At 37.7% G+C, this 22,720-nt stretch overlaps 3 protein-coding genes and 1 long non-coding RNA gene across 4 annotated transcripts; 3 read left to right on the forward strand and 1 right to left on the reverse strand.

Moving 5' to 3' along the window:
- The first annotated feature begins 214 nt into the window (after positions 1–214).
- Positions 215–7,347, forward strand: tmem71 (transmembrane protein 71). The gene is made up of 10 exons (XM_082173673.1): positions 215–333; positions 2,480–2,530; positions 2,629–2,677; positions 2,767–2,976; positions 4,328–4,518; positions 4,615–4,806; positions 4,914–4,980; positions 5,122–5,180; positions 5,570–5,619; positions 5,724–7,347. The coding sequence occupies exons 2-10, from the start codon at positions 2,500–2,502 to the stop codon at positions 5,745–5,747; spliced, it is 873 nt and encodes a 290-aa protein (XP_082029799.1). The 5' UTR covers positions 215–333; positions 2,480–2,499; the 3' UTR covers positions 5,748–7,347.
- A 57-nt stretch (positions 7,348–7,404) lies between these two features.
- Positions 7,405–9,217, forward strand: LOC309501566. Its single transcript, XR_014206909.1, has 2 exons — positions 7,405–8,653; positions 9,089–9,217. It is a non-coding gene; the product is annotated as an uncharacterized lncRNA (long non-coding RNA).
- A 1,267-nt stretch (positions 9,218–10,484) lies between these two features.
- On the reverse strand, positions 10,485–13,404 carry apom (apolipoprotein M). Its single transcript, XM_082173716.1, has 7 exons — positions 13,193–13,404; positions 12,356–12,495; positions 12,132–12,205; positions 11,571–11,678; positions 10,942–11,040; positions 10,754–10,790; positions 10,485–10,662 (listed from the first exon to the last, which is right to left on the reverse strand). The coding sequence occupies exons 1-6, from the start codon at positions 13,316–13,318 to the stop codon at positions 10,762–10,764; spliced, it is 576 nt and encodes a 191-aa protein (XP_082029842.1). The 5' UTR covers positions 13,319–13,404; the 3' UTR covers positions 10,485–10,662; positions 10,754–10,761.
- A 5,404-nt stretch (positions 13,405–18,808) lies between these two features.
- Positions 18,809–22,709, forward strand: LOC309501456 (E3 ubiquitin/ISG15 ligase TRIM25-like). The gene is made up of 6 exons (XM_082173572.1): positions 18,809–19,582; positions 19,799–19,894; positions 20,102–20,335; positions 20,420–20,573; positions 20,728–20,787; positions 21,918–22,709. Exons 1-6 carry the CDS (start codon positions 18,992–18,994, stop codon positions 22,442–22,444), a joined length of 1,662 nt encoding a protein of 553 aa, XP_082029698.1. The 5' UTR covers positions 18,809–18,991; the 3' UTR covers positions 22,445–22,709.
- The last annotated feature ends 11 nt before the right edge of the window (positions 22,710–22,720 follow it).

Below are 22,720 nucleotides of genomic sequence, written 5' to 3' on the forward strand. Positions count from 1 at the left end.
GACTTCTTTTTTTGACAGCCTATGGTTTTGAATGACATAAGGGTAAGTAAATTATTTTTTGGGTGAATCTTGTCCAAAGTGATATATAAATACATAATTCATTTATAAATACAATTAATTTGGTCAAATATTTTTGCATTACTGATGCATATGCACTGACTCTGACTATATACTTAAGATAAGTTTTGTTTCGAACAGCGTTATTTTGTTTTGATCGCTCTCTCTCTCTCTCTCTCTCTCTCTCAGACTGTAGGTGTGGTTCTTCATGCATGCCAATGTTTGTAAGTAAGCGGACAGACTCTAGCACCGCTATCCGCATTCTCCGTGGTTTAGGTAAGTGTTGTTTTTCTCTTCTTTTTTAGTCGTATTTCTTCTATATTTGTTGTGCATTTACGTTAGAAACAAGGCAGATTTAGCGCTAAATAATATGGCGAGAAGAAACCGGATGTTAGTATCACATTACGCTTCAGCACAATCACCTTATATATTATTTTTAGACACTGAGGTTTTAGATTTATGGATTTGTATGTTTACCATATACAATAAACTCTCAGCTCGATATGTGTGTGAATGTGTCTCGCGCATCGTAACTGCTGCAGGCCGAGCAACAAAGACTCGAGGAGCGTCTGAATGCAGAATCAAACAGACAGGGCATTAAGATAATGAGGACGCCAGATGTCTTTTTTTATTAAACTTTAAATAACAGTAATTATTATTAATTATTATTAATATTTATGTCAAATTATGTATGAAAACTGTAAGGACGGTAGACCATTTTATTTATTAAGAAAGGTAGACCAAAGTGCTGTAGGCTACATTAAGATTATTTTTTTTAGAAGTAAAAACAAGTAAACAAAGAAATCTCAGAAAATATAAAACAACTAAAAGAACTGAGAAATCGACAATGCATCAAATATTAATATTAGAAACATCAACATATTTTTTAGAGATATTTTTAAAGTCTTATATGGGTTAAATGACAATTTCTCATTAAATAATTAAGTATATAAGAATGGAAGTAAAGCCAACATAAATCAATTGTTATTCAGAGCTTATCTATGAAGCTCTGTTTGTGTGCATGTGTGGTTGGCATGCATTTCAGTAATGCTTTGATATTGCAGCTACTCATTTCACTAAACACTCTGCTGCAATATCAACATTTCCTCTTAGTTTGTTTTCCTTGTTTTTAATGTATTTGCAACTTTCAGTAATACTCATGATTTTGTAATATTAATCTTGTAGTCCTTGTGTTTCTAACTCACAGAGACTACATGAAATGCGTGTGAGGGTTTTGGGGACTTTCTGTTCAAACGCAAACATAAGTTAAAGAAGTGTGTCACGTGATCACTCTGGGAACTGATTTTTGAGAAAACAAACAAGCTGCTTTGTGTGTTTGTGTGTGTGTGTGGGAGACAGAGAGAGAGAGAGAGAGAGAGAGAGAGAGAGAGAGAGCGCATGGGTTATTGTGCTCCCTCATTCGTTGCCGTTGGTCTCCTCAGCTTCTCTGATAGCAGCTGCAGCAGAACACACATGTATGACACTCTGATCAGCCAATCGTTTATCTCCAGGCAGGAAGTAGTTAACAGGAAGTACAGTAACTGGTCTCCACCTACTTTGCCAGCATCATCCCCTTTTGGATCATCATGGCTCCCCGATTCCCCCTCCCCATCCCACTCCCTTTCCATCCTGTCAGACACCCCTCCCCATTTTTCATTCAATTATTCATTTTATTTCATGAAATACATGTATTTTTGTACATTTGATCTACAAATATTATCTAGAAAAAACAACAAAAACGTAAAATAAAAAAACACCATCAATTATAGTCTTTCCTCTCATTTGACCTAATTTCTTTAGAAATCCATTACAAAAAATAATGCCTGTAATTCCATTTCCACGTCATAATTTTAAATTGATATACATTATATTTTATTTAACAAAATATTGAATCCGTAGGCATTTATTTTTGTGTGCTTTTAATATTTGTGATTTTCTTTTCTTTTTTTGAAAAAAAAACAAAAAAACATTCTGTTTAAGACTAATTTTAGAATAATTTTAAGGATTTAAAGAAGTACACTTATACAGTCATATTATTATTGTTTTAATAATGACTAGCTCTATAGCAGAAAAGTGATGGATCTGTAAAAATGTGTTCATTTGATCCTGTTTCCAGAAAGCAAATATGGACTTGTGTTAGTGACCTTGTATTATTTTGTCTTTTTCATTCTTTACAATCACCATTCATCAGTACTGGTTTATTCATATCCATATATAATAATTTGCATTTATATGTATTTTTGCTTTGATTTGATCTTCGTTTTAGAATGTTTTTGTTTGATGTATGAATTATTCATGTGAATATCCATGTGAAGAACAAAAAAAGAAACAATAGAAAGATAAATAATTCAAAACCAATATGTGTGCATTTGGTAGATTATGTACTATCCATTTGAGCTGAATATTATTTTGTGTATTACAGGTTTGGCTGCAGCATAAGCCATGGCTTTCTTCTTTAAAGGAGCAGTTACAAGTATGTGTGCCCTCATATCACAACTCTCTCATTCTCCCTCTATCTTGCGCACATTCATTGATAAGACTGTTGTAATGCTGACCTGGTGTTTGTCATAGGTTCTCCGATTAAGACCAGGAGGCAGGAGGCTGAACATATTTGTCACAGGTACGAGCATGTAGACAAGCAGCAGCAACACATCTGTATAGGTTCTGCCTTGCTATTTTCTTTAAGTATAATGCTGTTTCTCTTTTCAGTCTTGACGTCTCCCACTTCTCTGATTCCTCCTATGAGTGTTTTTCCACCAATCCGCTGACAGGCTCCGTGTGTGCGTGTCGCCGAAGCCCCCGCCTACTAGCCAACGGTTATTACGTACTGACAGAGGACAGTTTTAGCACAGACGACGAGGGTAACGTCACCCTGACTCCCTCACACACCAGCGTCTCATACAAAGAGAATCTTGTCCGGTGAGATTCATGACAGTGTTTGTATTTGTTGTGTGTGCTGTGAGTATGAATGAGCTGGATCTTTTAAAACTTTAAATGTTTGTTTCTCTTTTCTTTATTCATGTTCAGGTGCAGTTATACTGAAGTTAATGAAATGGATTCCATTCCACCTATGCTAAAATACATTACACATTTACAGTATTTTCACAATATAGTGTTGGCTCTCGTACTTGATTTCTTATTTAACCCTCAGAGAGCCAGCATAGCAGAATTGCAATATTTGTTTAAAAGCAATTATTTAATACCTTGCTTTCAAAAACATATTGGTAAAAACTACATATAACATTACATGACACTCTGAAATTTATCACAACAATAGTCACACAATATGGTGCCAGTCAGTCGACACAGTGTTTAATTTGAATCAATTTACACATTTAGAACAAATTCGTTTGTTTAATAAAAAACACATTTGTTTATAGAAAACACATTTAGAACAAATTCATTTGTTTACATTATCATTGGTTTATTTATTATCTATTTAGTATTTGACATCAAATATTTAAATATATATATATATTTCTAGCCTATGTCTAGTGATAAGAAAAGGCTTGCATGCAATGACATTTTGAACGTACTTGAATTTTCTGAGTGGAGCAAAAATGCAACGCTGGCCATTATGGGTCAAACTTTTTCTATTGTTATCACACAATTGGAGCCTATTCGATGAATGATAAAAAAAAATATATATATATCAGGTGATTTCTTAGATGTATTGTCATTATTGTCTCATTTAGGCCTATGAAATAGCATATATTATTTTTTAATTAGGTGGTATTAAAAGTACTATATTATATTTAAAATATGCTTTGAAATTAATATTTATTGCAACATTTAAATTGTTTTAAACTTTTCATGACTGTATCTTTACTGGTTCAAATATATTATATTTCAAATACATTGTGAATTCAAAACTTTGACTTACTGTATCAAAAAATAATGGTAACATTTTGCAACCCTAAATGTTGCAATTTTTCAGCATTTTTACAAATTTTACCCCGACGCAAATTTGTCTAAACTAAATTTAGTGAAAAGTGTGTGTTTGTTTGTTTAACCTACATTGTAAGGACCAAATGTCCCCAGAAAGATAGTAAAATTCTGACATTGTGCGTCCATTTGGTCGGGCTCCACGAGGAAAACAGTTTGTTCAAAAACAGACGTTTTTTGAAAATGTAAAAATGCAGAAAGTTTTTCTGTGAGGGGTAGGGATAGGGGATATAATATACAGTTTGTAAAGTATAAAAATCATTGTCTATTAAAAGTCCCCATGAAACATGGACACCCAACGTGTTTGTCTGTGTGTGTGTGTTAGCATATTCAGACGAAGGCGCCGGGCAAAAAGGTCACTGGCCAGCCTTCTGAGTGATATGAGCCAATCATGCCAGTCCTGGCTGGAAGGAAGTGTTTTTAGAAGATCTGACCCGATCACCCCAATCCAGTCCTCATCATGGGAGGAGCTGGACCACAGCTATGAGAAAGATACACCTATCAGCTTCACCTACGGTTTGGGGGATTCTAGTTTTGGAGTTAAAGAAATAGCTTAAAATAGTTGCCTGTTCACTTTTTGTAAACATGTGATGTGTGTGTGTTCCTTTATAGATCCCACAGATCCTGTTTCCTCTTCTGATAAAGTGCCTCCTCAGACTCAGCTTGAAGAAGAGGAGGAGCTGCCGTGCGAGTCTTGCTCCGCCCATGAACAATTCAGCCAATCAGTGAGCGGTCTCCTGGATGTTCCTCCCCCATCTGTCTGTCACCTCAATAGTTATAGCTCATCCAGCAAGACATCCACAGGTGAGAAAAAAGGGCGAATGAAAGAACTACAGCTCCCATCCTTGCCTACAGTGAGTTTTTGATGAATATGGAAAATAAGAAACAGATTGTTATTGTATTTGTTTCAGAAACTGTGCTCTGGAAAGTCCTTCTCCTCATCCTCACTCTGTGCCTCTGCATGGCCATCTCCTCTGGGTAATGAAAGTGTGTGTGTGTGTGTGTGTGAGAGAGAGAGAGAGAGAGAGAGAGAGAGATTTCTGTCTGTGTGACTCATTAGTAGTGAAAAAGGAGCGGAGCTTTTCTTCTTATAGATTAATGACATTATAATTCTGACAGGTGGCTGCTGGGAAGTGTTTCTGCAACCGTGGCGTTCATAGTTCTGCTTTCATCTATATGTGAGTAACCAAATCAAGTAAAATAGCAAGCTTAGTCACTATTATTCTTCTGTAATTCTGACATATTCTTTAGTGAAAAAATACACTTTGATGAATTGTTTTTTTGAGTTACCAGAATAAGCCAAGCTATTTTATTTTTAAAATGACAAGGACAGACATTTCTTATAAATAATGTGCTTGAATGATTCATGCACAATGACCAGAAACAATATTTTTCAAGTAAAAAAAAACATTATTACATGTTGATTTCTGAATCAACATCCTTGTTGAACAACATGATAACACAGATATAAACCAATCAGACTTAGTCGACATTTATATAATCAATCAACCTTATTTCTCTATTATTTTAGGAGTAAAATATAGTAAAATCATTTTCTCATTCTCAGGTATGTCTAAACCTGGGAGCGCAGTGCGCTGGAGGAAAGCAAAGACTGAGGTGAGAATCTGCGTACAGACTCCTGACTGTATGAAGCTTCTGTACTCAAGACAAACATGAGACTAAATAAAGAATCTAACATCCATTTTGTGTCTCTACATCAGGACATCACCTCCAGAAACGAGTGAGGAGGAACCATACACACACATCTGTGTGAAGCCTGTCCAGAGGAAGTGAGTGTGTGGACACACATCCTGCATCAGCGTTAAATATTAGTTATATATCAGTTTTTGTAGTGGTATTTTCACTGATCAGCTAAAGAGTTCTGAATAACAATTATAGAAGAGTAAGTTTAACTGGACCAATGATGGCAAATTACTAGTGGTGCAACGGATCATCATTGATCCGTGATCCGTTCGGATCAATATCTTCGGTTCGGCACACACGTGATCCGCGGATTAATTTATGAAAAAAAAAAAAAGTTGTGCGCATGTTCAGTCCACACACAGCGTGGTCATGGCGAGCGGACGAACGGAGGAGCTTGAACGCCCCGCGTCATATAAATCCCCTGTATGGGAGCATTTTGGCTTCCCTGGAACACGCGTCTATTTCGCTTCAAACGCTCGCTTTATCATTATACGCGCGCGGCGCGTCCTATTCGCTTTGGACGCGCGAAAGGATTCAAGCTGTTCAAGCATCGAACTAGACGCGAATTTGACTCTCTATTCGCGTATGGTGTGAACCATAGACTGTAAAAAATATGAACGCGGCAAAATGAACAGGCTGCGATGTATGCTGGAATGTGTGTGTGTGTGTGTGTGTCAGACAGAGAGAGAGAGAGAGAGAGAGAAAAAGAGAGAGAGAGAGAAAGAGAGAGAGAGAGAGAGAAAGAGAGAGAGAGAGAGAGAAAGAGAGAGAGGCACGGGCGCGATCGAACAATCACACACACACACACGCTGTTTAAAAGCAAAAATTATCTCATCTTTTGGACATTATATTGCATTGGTTTTCATTTCTTGTCCTCAAACAGAGTAATCTGTTTATTTTGAAGTTACACATTCTACATTGATTAAAAAAGAAAATCAAATGTGTTTTTAATGGTAGTATCATTTTATATGATTTATAATTCAGATGAGAATAACGTTAAAGTTAATTAAAATTTTAAGGAAACAAATATATTGATCTGAAATATAGCAAATTAATTTTAAATTCATTCAGGTAGCCTACAATTACCAAACATATCTCAAGGTCATTTGAATAAAGGGTGACAGTCTTTCATTATCAACTGTTGTTGTGGACTATATACTGGAGAAGTATTTGTTCTCCATTTGAGTGAGATGTTTTTATGTGGCTAATTGAGCAAAGTGCTTCCATATATTTTATTATTAGTAGTATTAGTTCAAGAATAAAATAAAAATATCGGATTGATATCGGTATCGGCAAATAGCCGATATGCTGCGGCATCGGTATCGTATCGGAAGTGAAAAAGTAGTATCGGGACATCCGTGGAAACACATCAAGCATGGCCACGCATTTGAAGCGACATCACCTCAGTGTTTCACTGACAGGAGCTCAACGTTGCACAATCAGACCGGGCTAAAGCCATCACAAACGCTATCAGTGTGTTTATAGTCACGCTTCATGGAATGAACCCGTCGCACACCCACTGTTGATTTTATATATTTTAATTTAATATTTTAAAAATGTTAATTAACAAAAAGACAAAACTTGTGTTTATTTGTCTTGTCTTTTTTTTTTTTTTGATCCGAAAAATGATCCGATCCGTGACTCTGATCCGAGAAACGATCCGAACCGTGAGTTTTTTGATCCGTTGCACCCCTACAAATTACTGTCACAGGAAAATAAGTGTGTGTTTTTAAATAGATGGACAGACATATCAGAACGATCATTGAGTGAAAGTTTAAGAATTTGATGGATTTTCCTAAATGAAAGACTGGATTGCATTCTGGGGGATTCTCTGCGAGTCAGTGGAGATTCCCTGCATTACAGAACGTAGAAGTAAAACGTGTCAGTCGTGTTTGTAAATGCATCAGCTTGGCTTGGTTGGGCTCTTAAACATGGTGACCAGGGCATCATGTGTTATTGCTCAGCTTGTTTAGTCAGATTATCAGATACTGATTTCCAAAATATTTTGCTGCAACACCCAGTTTAATATAATGGCTTTGCAGAAAATCTTTAACTTTTGAGAAGTTGTAGCAAAAGAAGTGTCTGTTTAGCTTTACACAAATGCCTCATATTTGTCAAGTGCCTTTGTTATACAAAACAGGAGTGTTATTGCCATTTGCCAGGGTTAGAGTCACACATCTGTGCTGCTGTGTGACTCAAGAGGGCTGAAATTTTAATATGCTATTTTTAAATGCTAATATGAGCGCAATAATTAGATTTATTATAACGGTATTGCACTTAAAACAGGATTTAATGCTCTTATTTCACAGGGGCTTTCTCTAGATTTCTAAGACAATTAAACCCTGTTTGCAGGGAATTAGTGCTGCCAAAAGAGAACATGTTCTCGATTTACTGTATAATATGTGCATCATTTTGTCACGTTCATACGAGGCATCTGATCTCACAAGAAATGTAAGGGTAAACTGTGAGTAAAATGCTGTGTCTGTACAACATGACCAAAATGTGCAACTGAACTATACTTTGGAGGGAATGTTGTTTAACTTGTCTTTATTAGTATGATAAAACATTTCTTACAAAGTCTCAGAGTTTGTAGGAGATGGAGTTTTTTAAAGGCAGCTCAGTTTTGAAGAGAACAAAGACATTCATGAGGAAACAGGCAAAGCAAGGATAAAATGAAGTGTTTAAATGAGCATTTCTGTTTTAGAGGTTTAAGCCTAAAAATCGGAAAGCAAACATGTTTGAGACCAAGCCAAGGTGAATAAGTGAATCATTCAAATGCATTTATATTGTAGCCAATATATATCTAAAGTGTTTAAATGAATAGTATTGTCTTCAGTGTTTGTATAAATGTTTTTGTAGTGCCCATGAGCAAAGAAACATTTAAGTGCACGACTGAATGAATATCGCTCTATAAAATAGCTAACATTTACTGTTAAAGGAGCTGTATGTAAGAAATGTATTTCAATTAATCATAAAATGGCCCTGATATGTCACTAGACATTAAGAAATCATGTTCATTTCAAATACTTATATCACTGACAACAGTAGTCCGGCCAGGATATTGTCATTTAAAAAGTGAAGTTGCAACCCTCAACTGATGTTGATGTTGTCATCTTGTGTTTTGGCCTGATGCTCCACCCTCCACCTATCTACCAATCACGAAGTCAGTAGTGTTTCGGCATCGGGGTTGCCAGTTCTGCTCTAGTTAACACAGCTACGTAGCAGCCTACGTTCCTGCTGGATCCTGCAGCCTATCTGGCAACCTCGAGTCAGGGGGAGGGGGAGGGGGAGGGGATACACCGCTCTACAGTAATTTGAAAGTGATTTTGGCCACAATCTTACATACGGCTCCTTTAAGTATTCTGTGTGTATCATTATTAAGGGCCAAGCACAAAGGGTTCAAAGGTGAGGATGCTAAAAAGGGTTTGAGGCTGTATCTCAGAAAAAATTTATGCCATTAGCACAATCCCATATTAAAAGGCTGACAGCGCCACCTGTTGGTCAAAAGTTATGAGTAGCCTAATTCTATTTATGGACTTTAGCTTGAAGTCCTAAACTCCTCACCAGAAATTCTCTGCCCAGTCTGACTTGAATAACATTTACATGATGTTTTTGCCGCTGTGCCTGGTCCTGTAATCGCTGCTTGCAGCTATATTTATAATAATAATAATAATTGTTAGATGAGGAAGATAAGCAACTAACCCATTATATCCCATGAGAGATCATATAAAAAATGTTGAAAAAAATACAGAAAAGGAAAAAAAGGTTGTGTATTTTTGTGTGTTTTTTAAACTTTATTTATTATTACCTTACAAATTATTTAATAAATAAGTCAAAGGCAAGGTGATTCCAATACGATGGCTTTAAACCATTGACAAATTGTGTTTGGATGTAATTTCATGCCAAAGCGTGCTGTAAAATGGAAGTGCAAGAAACGCATCTTCTGCTGTGTAACAGAAGGTTTTGTACTAAAATGGCCTCATAAATGTGTTCACCGATCTGTTACAGAATTCAGTGAGGCAAATTAATATATTAAATATAAAATGATTTCCCTGCCTTTGAGCTTTGATGACTGTAGTGAACCCATAACTGCATTTAACAATCTGTCACAAGAAAACTGAAGATTTACTGTAAAGAGTAAAAACTTTAGTTACTGTGTATTATTCCACTGCATGTGAAAGTAAAATGTGAATAGTATGTTTCATGTATACACTGTAAAATATATTCTTAAAAGGAAATGCATTTATATAATTTGCACAAAGATAATTTTCCATGTTAGAAAGTATTAAATGAATAGGCTTTAAAACAGATGTGTTTTTTAAGGTTAATAGTTTTACAGTGTATTTTTGTGTGTGTGGGTGGGGGGGGGGGGGGGATTACCCATTTTCATCAATAAAGTTTTATATACAAACAAAATAGTTTTGTTTATTTCTTTAATCAAGTTACACTGCTATTTTTTTTTTTAAACAAATGCATACTCTTTTAGCCAGATATATTATGATTGTTTTTGAAATTCATACAGGATCGGAATCACTGCAATTGATTGTTCTTACTAATATATTTATATTAACATGTAATGTAATGGCCCTGCATTGACTGATGGACTGCAATTTACAGTTTGGTTTATTTGTTAACAGATTGGGTACCATAAAAATAATTACTGTAATGGTGGCAGGATGAGAAATTAACCTTGTGATACCAGGGTGGAAAAGTGATACCTCATGAATTTTAATACCAATAATCTTTTTTTTTTTTTTACAAACTCAAAACACAAACTGTTTCATTTAAATATTGATTTAATTTATTTTGAAGAAATCTCATTCCGAAAAATGTATCAAATCAGAAAATGCAATTAATAGATCAGTCACTAAACCCGTAACAGTGAATCCTAATGTCCATCAAAGCAGTCATTTATTGTCGATCTGGACTATGAAGATCTCTGCAGCTGCTCGTGACCTTTAGCAGTGAGAAATTGTGCAAAGTAAATAAAATGTGCAATTTTCAGTGAAAACAGAAGTCAGTTTAGAAACACAATGTTTGCACTTACCCCCTTTTTTAAGCTGCCTCATCAAGTTTACAATAACCTGAAATAAATGATATATGTATAATAAATGTAGTTTTACATAAACTATGGAACAACATGCTCATAATATCATCAGATTGCCGGCCTTTGTTTTGCAATACTTAAGTTACATGGTCAAGAATGAAATGTGTCAGACACAAACTTTGACCAACCTTGTTTCAGAGGTGCCTGTGCGAAATCTTCCATATATACACACTCCATTTTTGACTTAAATTCCTGTATCACTTCATCTGGTATTTTTTCACTACGAGCTGCAATGGAAGACAGACAAACAGAGAGACATTATGAATAAAAGTCAGTTGTGTAACTGAATCCCTTTGCATTGGCGCACATATTCAGTATTAAAGGTTAAGGCCTCATTATACTTCTGCGTCGGACCTACGCCGGAGCCTATACGCCGTAGGCAACGTGTTGGTTTTAATTTATACTTCTGCGTTGATGTCCGCGTTGACGCGCACCTAGGGAGCATGTGAAACCCCGAGGGAGGGGTTCTGGCAGACCAATCACAGCGCTTGCGTCCGCGTAGAATTGACGCGTTGTTACATTTTTGGAGAGGTGCACGTCAGGGTACGCCGAAGGGTACGCGCGCTACACACAGCCTACGACGTAGCTACGGCGGCAGTTCGACGCAGAAGTATAAATAGGCCTATAAGGGAAAGGTTTCAGAGGTGGGTGCATGCTGAATTATATGTGTGTGCATTTTGTCATCATTAATGTCCAGTTTAACATGTTGCTTTGATCACATAGGTGGAGGGGTACAATGATCAAAGATGATACTGACCAAATAACATAGCACTTGTTGCCTCGTCTTCATCCACAAACAGTAGTATGATGCATGAAGAGCAGTTTATGAACTTGCCATCCCAGACCAGTGCAATAGTATCGTAATCTGCTCATACAGTGACACATTTTAAAGTGGAAAATGATATCATGAGAAATTATTCATCTTTTGAAATAAACATAACTAAATTATGATTGCCATTATAAAAGGATCTCTGAGAAGGAAATAGCTTGATATGAATCAACCCAATCTCACGGTAAAACGTAGGCCAACTGGCTTATTTTATGAGGTGGCGATTTTGTATGAATTCGTATGTAAACTGAACGAAAATGAACGATTTCTAGAAAAAAGTTAAGCACGAACACTAAGGTCCTCCTCCCCTTATCTAACCGCCACTGGCTTTTAGACAGATCTCACGAATTCATACAAATTAGACCCAACACGCAAAATAGTTACAAAGTACCATGAGATTGTCTTGCACGAACCCTTTATGTGATGTTAAACATGAATAATAAATGTTGAACTAATGTTTCAGTCTGATCAGGTTGTATCCATTCCTACCACTTCTAAACAGGAAATGCTCCATCAGAGGCATAGTGACGTAGGTCCATTTATTTTTCTGACACTGATCTCCACTGTGGTGATACAAACAAAATTATTTTAATATACTTAAAAAGTAATAGAACAGTCCATATGTCAATGTGTGTGTGTGTGTGTGTGTGTGTGTGTGTGTGTGTGTGTGTGTGTGTGTGTGTGTGTGTGTGTGTGTGTAGTTTTCCACTCACACGCGAGCGCTTTCAATCACAGTCAGGGTGTCGTTTTCGCCTCTCTGGATGTGAAGCATAGAGCTGTCGGTGGTTTCGAATGATTTAAGATCGTCTTCATCCCATACAGCAACTGCCACAAAATGCCAAGAGCCCATATACTGCACAGGATAAAAAATATATATATATTTGAACAAATATTGGGACAAGTAGGATATGTGATATGATATTATCTACAATAACAATATGCCTAATGACAATATTTTTTTTGCCACTTAACTAGGCTATGTGAATAAATTCAGTTCATGTGTCAAATTCTTAATAATCACACAAATCTAGGCTATATATTACAAACAACTCTACATTCCTCCACATAGCAGTGTTATTTTAGTTTTTTATTTTAGGCTATTATAGTTTTATTAATATTTTGAATTAGCTTATATTTTATGTTTTTCATGTTAAAATGTTACTATTAAGGTTTTATTTATTATATTTTCATTTATCAATATTTAGATTTTATTTGATTTCAGCTGTATTTCAATTAACAGAAATATTTTTAATAGTTTTAGTTAATGATAATAACCCTGCCACAAAGCCAAGACTGACTTTGGTGACATTACTGTGCTGCAAGGTCATGAGCGTTCAACACGCACAATTCAGACATTTTATATGTAACCAGTCACTAAACTTTTTTTCTACATGAATGAATTCACAGAACATCTGGAAACTGAAGCAGGCATTTAGGCAAAGATGAGATATTTACCAGATTTTCAGCTTAGAAAATAATCTTCAAGGTTATGAATTCACAATACAGTACAAGATGCATGAAGTAAAAATGTTTACTTTAAATCCTCTTACCTCATCAGTAGTAAAAACAGAAGTGGAGAGAGGGACTGGAGGAAGACATGGCACCATGACCTGCATCCCAGCATAAAACAGACCAATTAGTGAGCCGAAGGCACCCCATAATGAGCTCATAAGCATGACTGCGTCAATGAATGCGATAAACGATACACAACGAATGCTGATGTCTTCTAACTGACAGATGCTTAGACGGAGATGTTTTAATACAGTGCTCAAGGGGACTTTCACCCCGATTTGTTAGCTTTTCTCTGTTTGTTATATATTCTTGTAATGGTTGTTTTTGTGTTTTTCAGAGCAATGTGCAAATACACCCCCTCAATACACCTGACCTTATTCTGGACTGTCCATATACCCTGCAGAAAAATTCCAGCCAAAACATTCAAAGGGAGGACTATGTGACATTGTGGTTTAGTTTTCTTAATGTCTCACAAATAAATCTTGATGGTAAAAAAGAAACATCACAGAAGAGATCACTTACTGTTTCTCCTATAATGAGATCATAAATAAAATAAAATGGAGACTTCTGCTTTAGTCCCATTTTTCCATTCAATGTATTTTTATTGTGACCTTTGGAGCAACAGTTGCGTTGCTCTTCATTGCAAAATGCAGCCTTGTCACTGTCGCTTTGCAATAAAACCTTGAAGTTATTTAACCTTTTTTCTTTTTTCTTCTTCTTTTTTTTCTTTTTTCTTTTATTTTTTATAATTTGTTCAAATACATTCCCTAGATGTCTATGTGGAATGTGTACATGATTTTGTGGAAATACATTTTTTTCTGGAAAATAACTTTTGGTTTTTTGTCTGCTGCAGAAAATTAAACAAACAAAAAACATTACAGTGGTCAAATAACTATGTTTACTTTAAAAAACTTTTTGATGTTTATTTCAAAACAATCACTTTAGCAAAGTTTGCACTATTTTCTGTTTATTTTGATTAATAAAATCATTATTTTTTGTTCAATAAATATACTGTCATTAAAATATGTTGATATAAAAATTTATTTTAAAAATACAGCAACAAAATTATTTTAAAAGTAAAGATTCTGAAAGGATTGCAGGAGATCCCATAATATAACAAAATATATATTTACAGTAGTAACAATAACAATATTTTATTATATATTATTAATAATTTATAATTAATATGACCGTTTCATTATAAATATGGTGATTATCTTTAGAGATAGATCTTCCTTTGCTTTGAACTTTGAGCGTTGTAAATTTGCAGATGTTGTTTATGCTCAAACAGCAACATTACACACTAACTAAAGTTAGAAAAGTGAAATCATAATCAACCACCCTTTTAATTATTGAACATGCTGTCAGAACAAATTAATAATGGCTGTGAATAGGCCACATGCACATTGCAAGGTGTACAAATCCAAGAAACAACGCACATATGTAGCCTGTTTTTAAAGAAAGAATGTAGCTTTGCATTTGTGTGACTTTAGCCTTTTAAGTGGACTAAACTAATGAATTTCTTTTTTTCTCTCCTTTGTTCATATGCTATGTTTGTTTCCAATAAAACTGTCATTTTTTAAATAAGTCTCTGTTAATTAGTGAAGTTGAATCATTAGATTTTCTCTCACAATTCAAGTTCAAGTTCAAGTTCAAGACCTTTATTTGTCCCCGAGGGGCGATTAGTTTTGCTGCAGTAGCAAAGAAGTTAACATACAGTACATGACAACAAAGCAACAGCATCATTGAAAATAAAATACAAGATCAGACAAATGGATAAATGAATACCACAAACATTTAAAGTTTAAGTTCAGTATACCTTATGTGCAGACGTTACCTCTTTTTTACAGAGTTAAGCAGAGAGATAGCAGAGGGTACAAAGGAGAATTTATATCTATTTGTTTTGGCGGATGGCTGAAGCGGGAACCAGAAGGCAGCCTCGTATATTCTGCATGCAGGGGGTGAGAACTGTAAGGCCCGCTATATTGGTCCAATTGCCGGTTCGCCAATACACGGGGAAGGTATCACGTGTTCTGTCCTCACTCATGCAAAGTATTGGTTGGTTAACTTTGTAATTCATTGATCATATGTATTTACTCGTTACTTCATCTGACTCCATAAATGAAAGGTTTTAATAACATCTGTGCCTCACTAAAAGTGAGCGAATGTTTGACTATTCCTTTTAACCATCAAATGAACAATGTCAAAATCAGTTAGAATAATCACATGTAATAATTTAATATTTCAGATATCAGAGATCAATTCCACAATCAATTCAAATATCTAGAACATGGTTATACATTGGTTACACCAAATAATCTTACCCAGCTTGTAGCCTACCTGAGATAGAGAGAGAGAGAGAGAGAGAGAGAGAGAGAGAGAGAGAGAGAGAGAGAGAGAGAGAGAGAGAGAAAGGGAAAGAGAGAGAGAGAGAGAGAGAGAGAGAGAGAGAGAGAAAGACCACCTATTCAATTCCACGTCCAGCCAAGAAGAGCCCAGAGAGGGCCAGAACACCTTCCTTTATTCTCTCCTGACCAGGTGACATGGGGGATGGGGGAGACCACCCTCAAATGGCTTCTATCCCACAGAAGGGGGGTTGCCTTATCTGGCCTTATCTCTAAACCAGTTTTCTCTAAACTTCTATAAACCTTATTTCCTTTTATTTTATCTATCTGGATATGAGATATCTGTACCACTCACTTTGAGACATTTCAAATGACACCAAAAGCATAACAGTCAATGATAAACATTTGCATTAAACCATTCTTGTGTGAGTTCTTTGTTGTTTCTGAGAGGAAGTCAGGTGGTACGGGGAGGTCAAATGTTAATTAGCCAACCGGGCCCTTTTGTCCCATAAATCAGGCCTCAACCAGTATTTTCAGTCTTACAGAACTATCAGACATGATGGATTCAGCCTTTTTAAGTACATGTCTATTGTACAGTTCAGTTAGTTTTATCTGCTGAATCCCGATGATTTTGCTGCTAACTTTATTTACCAATGCTAATGTGTTTTTCCGTTTTAAACTAAGAGAAGCATACCAGCAACGGACTCAATAAAAGATTGCCGTGCCGGAGATGTTGGTGTCGTGCCGGAGACGGTGGTGTCCATGCCGGAGACGGTGGTGTCCGTGCCGCTGTCCGTGCCGGAGACGTTGGTGTCGTGCCGGAGACGGTGGTGTCCATGCCGGTGTCTGTGCGGAGACGGTGGTGCCCATGCCGGAGGCGGTGGTGTTTGTGCCGGTGTCCGTGCCAGAGATGTTGGTGTCCGTGCCAGAGACGGTGGTGTCCGTGCCGGAGGCGGTGGTGTTTGTGACGGAGCCATTGGGGTCCGTGCCGGTGTCTGTGCCGGAGACGTTGGTGTCCGTGCCGGAGACGGTGGTGTCCGTGCCGGTGTCCGTGCCGGAGGCGTTGGTGTCCGTGCCGGAGACGGTGGTGTCTGTGCCGGTGTCCGTGCCGGAGGCGGTGGTGTTTGTGCCGGTGTCTGTGCCAGAGATGTTGGTGTCCTTGCCGAAAGTGGTGGTGTCTGTGACGGAGCCATTGGTGTCCGTGCCAGTGTCCGTGCCGGAGACGGTGGTGTCCATGCCGGAGACGGTGGTGTTCGTGCAGGTGTCCGTGCCGGAGGCGGTGGTGTTTGTGCCGGGGTCCGTGCCAGAGATGTTGGTGTCCGTGCCGGAGACGGTGGTGTCCATTCTGGAGTCGTTGGTGTCCGTGCTGGAGACGGTGGTGTCCGTGCCGGAGACGGTGGTGTCTGTGACGGAGCCGTTGGTGTCCGTGCCGGTGTCCATGCCGGTGTCCGTTTAGTTTAGTTTAGTTTAGTTTAGTTTATTTATATCAGGACAATGTGCAGTTACATTAAAAAGATGGCTGCACCAGATTTAGCACTATGCTAATTTCCATCTGTAGTCCTACACAGTTAAAATTACATAACAGAGTTAAAGTTACATAGTAAAGGCAATTAACCTATATATAAAAAAATATATATATATAAAAAAATTATATGACAAAGACAGTTAATACAATATAAAAAGGTAGTTTACAGAGAAGGTACAATATACAAATATAAAGTGCAAATTACCAAATTGTGTGCAAAATTAGCTAGTTGCAATGTTATAAGGTGCTAAATATATTTTTTTTATAACACACAAAACACAATACAGTGTAAAAGCCATGTAAAAGCCATGTAAAAGCCATCAAATGGTACCCACAAGGGTATCATCTGATGGCCAGATACCCGTCTGGTACTTTTAGTGTGAACAGGACTGGTGGTCTAAAAGCCAGTCTTTGACTGTCCGTGAGAAGCTATAAAAATCTGCATTGTTCTTTAGATTGTCTGGAAGCCCATTCCATTCTTTGATGGCTTTATAGGAAAAGGCTGATTGAGAGAAGGCAGACTTTCTTTTGGGTACATTGCAATCACCCCTGGATACAGACCTCAACACTCTGTTTGTTAGTTCAGAGCGTAGCTGTATATGTTTTTAAAGGGGGTGGGGCAGCATCATTAAGGATTTTATGAACCAAACGGATATCAGAATACCTGATCAGGTTGTCAAAACTTAGTATAGGCCTACTGTACTTTTCAAGTATATTGCAGCTAGTGATGGTATCGCCGAGGCTTTTTATCAAGGATTTTCAAGGCCTGATTATGTAATGATCTAAGAGGGTTTAAAACAGTTTGTTTGGCTTGGGACCATGATGACATACAGTACAATATATGCGAAATAATCATGGCCTGGAAATACGATTTTGCTGCTTCCAATGATAAAGAGCCTCTGATGTGCTGGAAGTTTGCGATGTTAAATTTCAAAACACGGCATACCCTTTTAACATGATTTTTAAAATTTAGTACAGGATCCAAGATCACACCTAGGTATTTAACTTCTTCTACATTTTTAATCATGTAACCGTGCCGGTGTCCGTGCCGGAGTTGTTGGTGTACGTTCCGGAGACGTTGGTGTCCGTGCCGGAGAAAGTGGTGTCCGTGCCAGAGTCATTGTGTATGAAATTTGGTATATAAATAAACTTGCCTTGCAATGTGCCTACCTGCATGTTACGTCATCAGCTTTCGACCACAGTTGGCTAAGCAGAGATGTGCAGTTGATCGGTTCATTTCTGTGTATTTACTGAAGTTAAAGAAGGTAATGATCAGTTGAAGCAATAGTTTATTAATAGCTGTTTAGTCCACGTGTGAACATAAACATTTATTTTTAGTATTGATGGATTTTCATGTCCTGTCCACCACACATTCAACTGACGATTATCATAATGTATGTAATGATGTGCATACATAGGAGACATCTATGTTTTGTTTTAAGCTGCATATATTATGTAGCTTTGTATTTCAGATTTCCGAGACAGATGATGTATTAAGTTGAATTGATTTTTTGTGCACGTGAATTTGGTTTTATGCATGTAAAATTGTCTATGCATGTGTGAATCAAGTTTTTTTGCGTGAATTATTAATGAGACTGATTTGGCTCCATATTATGGACAGAAAACAGCATTATATTTCAGAATGCACAGAAACCATTAAGGTTGTATGATATTCTGTTAAAATATTTGCGATACAGATTTGATTAGAAGGATTTAGTTGTCTTTTTCTTCTTCTTCTGGGCTTTACACTCCTTCCCAGTAGGTGGCGGAAATGCACCTAAAGTTTGCCAACCGCTAGAAAACAAAAGAAGAAGACGGTTGTTCAAAACAGATACGATCAACGAACTACATATGTCTCTCAAACACAGAAGCAGGAAACTACTTATACTTTTTAGATCAGGAAAACGAAACGTATTTGTCTTTCGGTTATTGTAGGCTTATCTCTGTCTGTGTTGGCTTACAATACAATGGCAGAATCCAGTATTTTAGTGGCTCAGGATCAGTTCAACTGTTCAGTCTGTCTGGATCTACTGAAGGATCCAGTGACTATTCCCTGTGGACACAGTTACTGTATGATCTGTATCACAGGCTACTGGGATCAGGACGATCAGAAGGGAGTCTACAGCTGCCCTCAGTGCAGACAGAGCTTCACTACAAGACCTGTTTTAGGTAAAAACACCATGCTGGCTGAAGTGGTGGAGAATTTGAGGAAGAGAAAACTACAAAACGATCAACTTGATCACTATTACACTGAACCTGGAGATGTGGAGTGTGACGTCTGTACTGGGGACAAAAACAAAGCCATCAAGTCCTGTCTGGTGTGTCTGGAATCTTACTGTCAGACTCATTTTGAACGTCACGAGGAATTTCACTCAAGAAAGCGACATAAAATGACTGATGCCATTGAAAGACTGCAGGAGATGATCTGCCCTCTACATGACAGACTGCTGGAAATGTTCTGTCGTACTGACCAGATCTGTGTGTGCATGCTGTGTATGGCGAATGAACACAAAACCCATGATACTGTATCGCCTGTTGAAGAGAGGACTGAGAAACAGGTATGAAGCAAGAGCAAAGAGTAAACGTATTTCCTCCTTAATGATATGCCTCCCCATCCCCCAAAAAGTGCCATTGCAATATATCTACCTTTGCAGTGTAGATATCAGTGTAGATGAATGGATAAATAGGAACTAGATTTCAAATTTAGAATTAAGAAATCCCATATGTCCACAACAAACTGTCAGACAGTGTTACTGTCATTTTTTCCCCTACAGAATCACTTGGAAGAGACCAAGATAAACTTCCAGCAGAGAATCGAGGAGAGACAGAAGGAACTCAAGGAGCTGAGAGAGGCTGTAGAGTCTCACAAGGTGAGTTTAGAGCAGAAGAACTGCTGGAAGAGCTGTTTCAGACTCAGTTAGGACTCTCCTCCAGTCAGTCTCAGTCCGTGAGGAGCCAGTGCTGGAGCTCTTTCAGTCCCACTGAAGCCCACTGTGGGGAACAGGCTGTGTGAGGGACCAGTAAGAGCTGAGTGAATGGACTGGTTCTAATGCGTCTCTGTGTGTGTGTCCTAACAGCGCTCTGCACAGGCAGCAGTGGAGGACAGTGAGAGGATCTTTACTGAGCTGATCCGCTCCATTGAGAGAAGCCGCTCTGAGGTGACACAGCTGATCAGAGACCAGGAGAAGATTCTTATAAGTCAAACTGAAGTACTCTTGAAGAGACTGGAGCAGGAGATTGAGGATCTGAGGAGGAGAGACACTGAGCTGGAGCAGCTTTCACACACAGATGATCACATCCATTTCCTCCAGGTAACAAAGATCTGAAAAACAGAATGTTGTGTTTTAAGAAGCAGGAATCTGATTTTCCTTCTGTTTGTCTTTGTGTCTGTGTAGAGTTTCCAGTCTCTCTCTGTCCCTCCTGGATCTACAGACTCGTCCAGCGTCAGTTCTCGTCTTTCTTTTGATGATTTAAGAACTTTTGTCTCTCAGTTGCAAGAGAAGCTGCAGCATGCTTTTAAAGAAGAGAAAGAAAACTTATGTAGAATAGGTAAAGTATTTTTTGCCTTTACTCTCGTCAATATAACATCAATATAATGAACATCATAAAAACAATATAATCCTTATACACAATGCGTTAAAATACAGGATGGAAATTAAATATTTTTACATTGAAGATGTACATTGTCTGTTGGTTTGCACAGTGAGATACATCGAGGTGATTCCCACCCCTGAATACGACAGCAGGAATGAGTTTCTACAATGTAAGTTTTTTTCATAAACATGAGCGCGCACACACAGAAAGGGGAGAATGGAGAGAAAGCCAAAACAGTTGTTTTATCAAAAAGAATAAAAAACAATTATTTCTGAGTAAATATCTAAAATACATTTTACATGTGGTACACTTGCTAAAGATTAAAGTTTAAAAAAAACTTTACAGACAATACAATCTAAAGGCCCTTACACACCGGGACGAATATCGGCGCGCGTTATTCGCCAGCGTTTTTTGTGTTCACACCCAAGCGATTTTCGCTGACAATGAGCCGAGTGAACATGCAAATTCATTCCCTGACATTAGATGGCGCTTAATGTAAAACAGAAATACAATACCACTCCATAACAGTCTATACTCTGCAATACCACTCCATAACAGTCTATACTCTGCAACACCACTCCATAACAGTTCTCTTTTAACAAGATGTTTGTAGTCGCTGTCGCGTTTGTCATATAGTTCTTTATTCCGACACCAACGAGACCAGCAGCTCTACATTCATCTTGCCTTGCATCTTCCTCGTCATTTCTTCCCGGCAGTGTCTGTCTATGGGCAGTGTAGAGTCAGACGCTACTTGGCGTATATCTTCTTCGCTGTTACGTATGTGTGCTCGGCAAGACCATTTTGTGTTTGAGCGCCCCCAAGTAGTGTTTTACTGTAACTTCAGAAGCTCCAGACACGTGAGCAAAAGCGCCAATCTCATTGGTCGGATAGTTTTTGACGCGGCGTGTCAAACCAAAAAAACGAACCAGAGGCGTTTAAAAAAAAAATTACGCTTTTACGCGTGCCGTTTTTCGCGTCGGTGTGCACACTCACATTGGCGCCCTTTGTTTAGTCACGAGGCGTTAAACGTCGGCGAATATCGCGCGCGAAATTCGTCCCGGCGTGTACGGGCCTTTAGTCTCTAAAATATAGTACAATTAGTGTAATATTTAGGTTAACCCAATAACACTGCTTAATTTATAACAAATAAAAAGTTTTTATTTTTTATTTCAGTGTTTTCTTGATTGCATTATTGCACATCATCAATCACATTACATTGATGAAAACATGAAAAAAGCTTATTTGCTGTGTTAATGATTGCCATTCAGATTTACTGATTGAAATGTGTTTGGTTTTCAGATTACCAGCGGTTCACTCTCAATTCAGACTCAGCCCATAAATACCTCAGGCTCTCTGAGTTGAACAGAGTGGTTACTAACATAAAAAAAGCCCAGCGGTATCCTGATCATCCAGACAGATTTACTCATTTGTGTCAGGTGTTGAGTAAAGAGAGTGTGTGTGGACGCTGTTACTGGGAGGTTGAGTGGAGTGGTATCGTGGATATAACACTGTCATATAAGAATATTAAAAGGAAGGGATGGGGAGATGACTATGAGTTTGGCTGTAATAATCAGTCTTGGTGTTTAATCTGCTCTGACTCCGGTTGCTCATTCGGTCACAATTACAAACTGACTGAACTCCCTGCAGACCCCATCTCCTCTAGAATAGGAGTGTATGTGGATCACGGTGCAGGAACTCTGTCCTACTACAGCGTCTCTGACACAATGACCCTCATTCACAGAGTCCACACCACATTCACTCAGCCTCTCTATCCTGCTTTTTTGATTTGCTATAATTCAGAAGTGAAATTTTGTGATTCAACCTAATGATTACAGACCTTTTAACACATTCAGTGTTTTCCCACTATTGTGTTCTGAGAAATGTGAGGATAGGTTAAACACAGCTCCTCTTAAACACGGTTCGGCATGTTTTGATCCGATTGCAAACTGTTCATGATCCGGATTTCTCGGCAAGTGCTGGTGGAACCCCTGTAGTGATGTAATGATGCTTTTCTAGTATAGTTGCCTATGTGATCTTTCTACACGCCATATTCATCAGTGATGAAAGTCAATAAACCTAAAAATAAATAAACTTTTTTCCTT

This window comes from Leuciscus leuciscus, assembly GCF_965113295.1.
Source record: "Leuciscus leuciscus genome assembly, chromosome: 6".
NCBI lineage: Eukaryota > Metazoa > Chordata > Actinopteri > Cypriniformes > Leuciscidae > Leuciscus > Leuciscus leuciscus.